The 8,871-nt window shown below is 39.9% G+C and overlaps 1 protein-coding gene across 1 annotated transcript; it reads left to right on the forward strand.

Annotated features, from left to right (window-relative positions):
- The first annotated feature begins 701 nt into the window (after window positions 1-701).
- Window positions 702-4,892, forward strand: LOC113781125. Its single transcript, XM_027326980.1, has 4 exons — window positions 702-814; window positions 948-1,109; window positions 1,691-1,922; window positions 2,004-4,892. Exons 3-4 carry the CDS (start codon window positions 1,751-1,753, stop codon window positions 4,757-4,759), a joined length of 2,928 nt encoding a protein of 975 aa, XP_027182781.1. The 5' UTR covers window positions 702-814; window positions 948-1,109; window positions 1,691-1,750; the 3' UTR covers window positions 4,760-4,892.
- Window positions 4,893-8,871: the final 3,979 nt, after the last annotated feature.

An 8,871-nucleotide genomic window follows, 5' to 3' on the forward strand; every position in this document is an offset into this window, starting at 1 on the left:
CCCTTTCTATATAAAGAAAACAAAGTACGATTTCTCGACATACTGTACTAAGAAAAAGAAAATAATAGTAACAAAATATTTATAAAAAAAAAAAAAGAAGGGGAGAGGAGCGGTACTATTGCAATTAGTTACGGACTGCAGAAGACCATTCCCAGTCAGACTGTCCTTTTGTTCTGGTCCCATTTACATGAATATCCCGGGCCCGGCTCCCCTCAAACGTGCCTCCTCCTTCGAGTTTTGATTGTGTCATTTCATTTGTCAATTTGTTATAATTGTCAGCCTAAATTCTCAATTTCTCAGACAGAAGAACAGCACATAATAGTACAGCACATAATAGTAGAGAGATTCTGGACTAGATTTTAACTTTTTATGAATGCTTTGTTAGGACATAAAAGGGAAATGATGTGTGCTTTATTTTGAGTTGGACACATTTTAAACACTCTGTTAGGTATCATTGGAGAGTGAAGTGGACTTGAACAAATGAATGCACTCAAGTACTTGGTACTTCTTCGTTGACGGGTGCATGCTTCTATAACAAACAGCTTCTTGGGCTGAATTCATGCTGATTTCCGAACTTTGAAACTCTCTTTTTAATAGTAGTAGTATTTTCTTGAATAAAGGCAAAAGAAACCCCCTTTTTTTTTTTCTTTTCCTTTTTTCGCTCATTTACTGACTTTCCAAAGTAAAATCTACTCCTCCTCTTTCGTCTTACTTTCGGAAAATAGGTCTTTTCACTGGTGAAAACTTGAATACTTCGATAGCCTCCAGGAAGAACAGTTCCAACATCCAACCCAGTGTCAACTTTCGTTTGTCTGTGAGTAATACACTAGCTATCCAAATAATAACTCAGGAAAACAGAAGTTGATAAATGAACGTGTTCTTTTCTATTGAAGGGTATTTTGTGTTGAATGTAATAAAGTTTGTATTTTTATGACTTCATTTGACAGGTTAAAAGAAAAGGTTGCTTGTGGAGGCTAATAAGACTGTTGGGTTGCTCTCAGTTGGAGATTTTATTGGGCTTTATTATTGGATTTTGGAAGCTCGAGTCTTCTGGGATTTGCAGAGGAAAAAGGTCTATCGTTGAGCAGAAAATCTGCGGTTCGAGAAATGTAAGTTTTTAGATCTGAATTCGAATTTATTAATTGTGATAAAAAAAATGGGACTTTGGACTAGAATTCCTGCTAGTAATCTCTAACTAAGATCCAATATCCTTCAAGTTTCAATCTTTGTTGATATTTCCACTACCGCAGGGATATGTAACTAAGGAGAGTAGTAACTTTGATGGCATGCGTGGGCATTATGTTTGTATTGAGTTTTGGCATATTTCTTGGAGGATTAAACGTATTCAGTTCTTGTGTCATGAGCCTGTATTAATTGAATTGGATATCTCATTGTTTGTAAGTTGTAACAACTTCATTCTTGCATTTTCTGCCTTTATAAGCTTTACGGTGGCTCTGTTGTATTAATTCCGAGCTGGTCATGATTGACGGTTGTGCCTTGGCCTTTCGCATTGTTTGGTTTTGTATTTGCCTTCCCAGTAGCACGATAAATGTCGTGCTTAGTAATCCTTCTAACATAATTATATTTGTTATTGGATGCACTCTCTCTCCTCCTCTGTAGCTTTGTGCTAGTTGCATTGCTTAATTTATTCATAGGCTGAAAGTTCTCAAGTTTTATCTTCTTGTCATAGGTGCTGCCTTTGGTAGAGTTTGTTGCTATTTTTGGTACATGGGAACAAGTTATCAGAAATATGGATGCTGGGGAAGATAGTTCTAGATTTGCACCAAGACCAAGTACAGCTTCGAGGAATTTGTCATCCTCATCTTCAGCGTTCTTTTCAGCAAATCAATCACCTTTTTTCTCTCCAAGATCACCAACATGTCAGTTACCAGCACGTTCAGACAATTCAAGTCATGCTACCAGTATGTTCATTGATCCCCTAAATGCCTTTTCGAGAATTGCTTACTTAGAATCCTTAAGAAATGTGACTTTTGCTTTGCCAGATGCTTATCCTAGTGCTGCAGCTTCTTGTCCTCCAATTGATCTTCAGAAGTTGGAACAAGTTTCTTCTTCAACATGCATTTCTGACTGCAGACTGTCAAGCTTTGTACGTGGTCAACAGTATCGTGAAAATGATTATATGAGGCCCATAGTGAAGCAGAAAAAGCTGGGGAAGATGAATGAAACTTCAGTAAATTCGACTTCTACTTCTTCTTGCTCAAATAGATTGAGGAGTTGTGACGTGTACATAGGCTTCCATGGTCGCAAACCATTATTACAACGCTTTACTAATTGGCTTCGTGCTGAGTTGGAGGCTCAAGGGTTGAGTTGCTTTGTAACAGATAGAGCTCGTTGTCGAAATTCCAGGAAACATGCTATTGTTGAAAGGGTGATGGATGCTTGTACATTTGGGGTTGTGATCTTAACAAGGAAGTCCTTCAGAAATCCATATACAATTGAAGAGCTGCGGTTTTTCTCAAGCAAGAAAAATTTGGTTCCGATATACTTTGATCTGGCTCCAGAGGACTGCTTAGTCAGGGATATAATAGAGAAACAAGGGGAGCTATGGGAAAAACATGGTGGAGAGCTCTGGGTACTCTATGGAGGACTGGAGAAGGAATGGAGAGATGCTGTTTGTGCCCTTTCTCGTGTGGACGAGTGGAAACTTGAGGCTCATGATGGGAAGTGGAGAGATTGCATACTCAGGGCTGTTACTCTTTTGGCATTGAGATTGGGAAGGAGAAGTGTCGTCGATAGATTAACAAAGTGGAGAGAGCAGGCAGAGAAGGAAGAATTCCCTTTCCCACGAAATGAAAATTTTGTTGGCAGGAAGAAGGAATTATCAGAGCTGGAATTTATGCTTTTTGGCGATGTTAGTGGAGATGCAGAAAAGGACTATTTTGAGCTAAAGGCCAGACCTAGGAGAAAGAATCTGACCATTGGCTGGGGTAGGAGCAATTCAGTAGATGAGAAGAGAAAGGGGCGACAAAGCGAAAACAGCAAGAGAAAGGGGAAAGAACCTGTTGTCTGGAAGGAATCTGAGAAGGAGATTGAAATGCAGAACAATGATTTTCCAGAATCACAGCAGCATACCCCAAAACTTAAGAGTAATGCAAAGCATGGTAGGAGAAGGAGATCCATGAAGGTTGTCTATGGAAAGGGTATTGCTTGCGTCTCAGGAGATTGGGGAATGGGCAAGACAGAGCTCCTTCTTGAGTTTGCATACAGATTTCATCAGAGATACAAAATGGTTCTCTGGATAGGAGGCGAAAGTAGGTATATCAGGCAAAATTATTTGAACTTGTGGCCGTTTTTAGAGGTTGATGTAGGAGTGGAAAATTGTCTGGGAAAAAGCCGGATAAAGAGCTTTGAAGAGCAGGAAGATGCTGCCATAGCCAGAGTTCGGAAGGAACTCATGCGAAACATACCTTTTCTGGTTGTAATTGATAACTTAGAGAGTGAAAAGGACTGGTGGGATCACAAACTTGTAATGGATCTTCTTCCTCGTTTTGGGGGAGAAACCCATGTCATCATATCCACACGCCTTTCTCGTGTGATGAATTTAGAACCTTTAAGACTTTCTTACCTATCAGGAATTGAGGCAATGTCTTTAATGCAAGGGAATGTCAAGGATCTTCCATTACCAGAGCTTGATGCTCTACGGGCAATTGAGGAAAAACTTGGAAGGATAACTTTGGGCCTTGCTATTGTGGGAGCAATTTTGTCTGAACTTCCTATAAATCCAAGTAGGCTTTTGGATACCATTAATAGAATGCCTTCCAGGGACATGATGTGGAGTGGTAGAGAAAGTCATTCATTGAGGCGAAATCATTTCCTTCTACAACTTTTTGAGGTTTGTTTTTCAATATTCGACCATGCAGATGGACCAAGGTGTTTGGCGACAAGAATGGTTCTAGCTAGTGGTTGGTTTGCACCAGCACCAATTCCCATTTCTCTTTTAGCTCTGGCAGCTAACAAGATCCCTGAGAAACACCCGCGCCAGCAGCTCTGGAAGAAAGTATTGAGCTCATTAACTTGTGGCTTCACATCCTCATATTCTAGAAGATCTGAAGCAGAAGCATCTTCATTACTCTTGAGGTTTAATTTTGCTAGAGCATGTATGAAGGAAGGTTGTATCCATTTCAACCCACTTCTGAAGCTTTATGCCCACAAGAGAGGAGTCATTGGAGTTGCACAAGCCATGGTACAAGCTGTAATAAGTCGAGGATCTATTAACCAGCATTCTGAGCACATATGGGCAGCATGTTTTCTGCTCTTCAGATTTGGAAATGACCCTATAGTTGTTGAGCTTAAGGTGACCGATTTATTATTTCTTGTTAAAGAAGTTATCTTACCGCTTGCAATCAGGGCATTCATCACATTCTCACGATGCAGTGCTGCCCTAGAACTTCTTAGGCTTTGTACCGATGCATTAGAAGCTGCAGATCAAGCATTTGTCACCCCAGTTGACAAGTGGTTGGATAAGTCCCTCTGCTGGAAACCTATCCAAACTAATGCCCAGTTGAATCCTTGCCTTTGGCAGGAGCTTGCATTGTCAAGAGCTACAGTGCTAGAAATCAGATCGAAGCTAATGATGAGAGGGGGACAATTTGATATAGGGGACGATCTAATTAGGAAGGCTGTGTTTATTCGAACTTCCATCTGCGGTGACGACCATCCTGACACCATTTCTGCAAGGGAAACCCTTGCCAAACTTACAAGACTCCTTGTTAATGTTCAAAGCCATACTTCACCATAAATAACTTTTTTCCTTGTAAGCATAGTTCATGGCAGCCACACACAATTTTGAATAAATAACGTTTCAGTTCAGAAGAAAAGTTCAGTGCCATTTCTACATGAATTAGATAGCCATTCTTTCCAAAAATTCTTTATATTGCTCTATGAAATGTAAATCATTATTGTCATTCATTCACTCTGTGTTAGCTGTTGTTTCTGAACCGTTTAACGTGCTGTTTACAGCTATCCTTGTTGACTGAGTTTCTTGTGAACAGAGCCTTGAAGGTAAAAAAAAATAGTGTTGCATCAAGTAATATGTGCCTAATATAGCCTCTATCGTTTTAACCTTTGATGCACCTGCCTACTGCTTACTCTCCCACTATAGATGTAGTGGAGCTAACTGCTGCCAATTGATATAGCCACCATGGAGCTAACTCCTTATTCTCCAAAATATGTTCCTGCTTCTCTGTTGAAAAACGGTTCCCATTCTGGTTTTCCTTCGGCTAAGGATAGGAAGAAGTCCGATGAATGAAAAAAACGAGACGTTTTTGGTCACGCCAAGTATTTTGTGCTAAATTTGTTTAATGCAACATAAAGGATTGGGACTGGTTATGCATGTAGTGCATGTGGTTCTGAAATGTACGTGGTTGTATTTGTTGCCTGTATTTAAACTATTCTAGATAAGCTAGGAGATTTGCTGTAGTTAGTCATCTCAGTTTCTTAATTGGCTGTACCATTGCATGACACTTGAAAAGTGCCTCTTGCTAACAGTTCTGAAGGGTAAAAGATAAGAGAAAGGAAGCAGAGATCAGGGCTTCTGATCTATTTAAATCATATGCTCTGAGCCTCCGAATAATGTTAGCAAGCAGACTATTCTGTATTTAGCTTTGCTTCTTTTGGCATTCTTAAACTGGCAAGCAGCTGAATTAGTATGTTGCTTATTGTCTTTTAGTCTGTTGACCTGATTGAGGTGATTGACAGCAAACATAAGAAGTAAATCAAACATTTTGTGTGGCATAGAAGGGATACACTCAAGTGCAAGCCACCAGTTTAGGCAAGGAAGGCGAGTATCTCATGTTATGAGATTATGAAATAGCTTTTTAACAGCTCTAATTCAATTTATGCTGTAATTGCTCAAGGGAAATAGAAACAGCGCTGCATGCCCTAATAGACTGCCAATGGATAACAGAAATATGGAAAAAATTGGTACACCCAAATCATTGGAAGGATTTCTGGGAGGAGGACCTCACCTAACTGAATGGATTGACTGGAATTTAACCAGAAGACTTAAGTTGGGGGATCATAATCCAGTTGATTGTCTACCATTCGTGGGCAGCAAGGAATGAGTTCCAAGCATCGCGAGAGAAACATAAGATGGAAACCACCATAGCAGCCTTGCTAAAGCAGGCTTCACTAGCACAGAGGGCAATGCAGAACCAAGCAATCAGCTTTGACAAAGAAATAAAAATGATCAACTGGAGTAAACCTCCAACAGGCTGGAGTGGATGGGGCAGCTGCAGGGAATCCAGGGAAGGCAGGTGCAGGTGGACTACTGAGGGATGAGATGGCATGGTGGGAGGGGGGATTCCTAGCAAATATAGGAACAGCAAGCAACATCATAGCATAGCTGCGGGCACTTTTGAAGGGAGAGAGGCTATAGTAAGATTATAATCGAAATGGATTCACTTGCATGTTTAAAAATCTAGTGGAGCAAAATCCTACTGCAAGCCCCCATACAAATTTGATCAAGAGGGAAATGAAGGCACGAAACTGGGAATGCAAGATGATCCACACTTGGCGAGAGGGCAATGTTTGTGCAGACTATCTAGCGAAGGAAAGTTTAAAGACAAGTGCTGGAGTCACTTGGATCGAAAGTCCCTGGCAGAACTTGGCAACATTCCTAGCAGCAGACATCATGGGAGTCAGTACCTCCAGACTACTTTCCATGTAATAGGCCACGGCCTTCCAAAGTACCAAAAAAAAAAAAAAATGAAATAGCTTTTCAACCAGCTAATTAGGATGGCCATTCGGTTTTCTTCTGATTGATAGTCTATGATTTGCAGAAATTTACTCTGGGTCAACAGGGATTATGCACTAATAAACTGTACTACCAGTAATACCTACTACTTTGTTGCGTATTGTCTGGCTTTGATTTTGTTGAGATGTGCAGCATGCTTTGGAGCTGATACTCTTATCGCCAGTTGCAGTATGATGTAAGGAAAGAGTAGATAGCTCTTATGTAGAGATTCCCAAGATTCTACCCTCCCGAGTTGCAGGTGTTCTTGGATCCTTTCATATTAATAGACTTTTCCGGATTATTGTCAACACAATCGGCAGGTCGTGGACGCCAGATCCTGCATGCTTTTTATAGAGTTCGCTAGAGTCATATCAGCAGAATTTTTTCTTGTTCATATGAACAGATTTACTAGTGAAATTTTAGTAGTATTCGCTGAGAAATCTAGGAGGACTCCACCTCTCTTTTGCACCGTGTATTAGAAGATCATTTTCTTATGGATTATTTGCAGAGACGTTTCCAGAACATGCAATCATTTCCGGTATTTTTATGAGCTTCTATAAGCTGTACTTGTGGATAAAACAAGAAATCGAGTATAATTGCTGTGCTTAATGTTTAAGAATTTACTTTTCTTTCATTGTTGATTATGAACTTCACCCTACAATAGGAGTTAGAAATCCAGGCCATGGTGCTTCATAATCATCATTCAATTTCAACAAATTGGACAAAATGAGGGTTCACGTAGGGCTGTAAACTAACTGAGCCCTTAACAAATAGTTCTAGCTCGATTCATTAAGAGCTCGATTCATGAAGCGCTCGATTCGAGTTCGATTTTCATTTATAGAAATTAGGATTCATTTATAGTATCGAATCAGGTTCGAACTTGTAGATATTTGGTTGATTAAGGCTCAATTTGATTCAAATAATTTTTAACATTTTTATTTAAAGTGTTTGTTAGTATTTCATATAAACTTATATATTTATTATTTTTATTATATAGATATTATATATGCATTGGTGATGACTTAATATTAAAAATGAAAAGTTAAATAAATTTTCAAACTCGATTCATCGAATATTAAATCGAATCGAGCTCAAGCTTAAATTTTGAATTCGTATAGAATTCGAGTTCATATTTGAATTGAGTCAAAAATTTTGAATCAAGCTGGAATCGTGAAAAGTTAGATTCAATTCGTTCACGCCATAGTTCCATGCTACTGTCAGGATCTGAGGTTCCTTGGCCAGAATTCTTCACCGGAATCCAAGTGGATGAGGGGTTTTGAGACGAGAAGAAGACAAGGAGAGGGAATGAAACAGGGAGAGAGAGAGAGAGAATATCCGGACAGGAATGAGAAAGAGAAACAGATTAACTGATTCTGATCTTAATTGCCATTTATGTTACAATCCAGGGTTTTATGCAAAAATATCTCAACTAACTACAATTAATGACTAACAGACCGTTTCAAGTAGGACGACACCGTTTTGATTAAACGCATGCCTTATTGAATAAAACGCATACCACTACAAATAACAGTTCCTGACAATCCCTCCCTCTTAAGGCAAAGCTTGTCCTCAAGCTGGAAAATTTGGAAATTGCCTGTCAATGAAGCTCTTATCCTCCCATGACGATTCTGATTCAGGTAGATGATCCCACTTAACCAGATATTGAATAACCGGCTCCGAATTCCTCATAGTGACCCTCCTCCTAAGGATTTTCTCAGGTTTCAGCAAGCATTGGTCAGCTGAATCTAAAGCAGGTAATGTAGGTTCAATAGCTTGTGTGCTTCCCACCCTTTTCTTTAATAACGAAACATGGAAGACTGGATGGATTCGGGCTCTATCCGGTAGCAACAACTTGTAAGCCACGGCTCCGACTTTGGCCACCACCTGGAAAGGTCCATAATATTTAGCAGTGAGCTTCAGACTTTTGCGAATGGCCACTGTCTGTTGTCTATGCGGCTGCAACTTGAGGAATACCCAATCTCCCACCTGTAAAGTCCTCTCTGTCCTGTGCTTATCCGCAAAGAACTTCATACGATTCTGGGCTTTGGCTAGGTTCTCCTTGATGAGAGACAGCACTTGGAGTCTAGCCTGTACCAGACTAGCTGCAGCAGGAATGA

Source organism: Coffea eugenioides, chromosome 8 (assembly GCF_003713205.1).
Source record: "Coffea eugenioides isolate CCC68of chromosome 8, Ceug_1.0, whole genome shotgun sequence".
Classification (NCBI taxonomy): domain Eukaryota; kingdom Viridiplantae; phylum Streptophyta; class Magnoliopsida; order Gentianales; family Rubiaceae; genus Coffea; species Coffea eugenioides.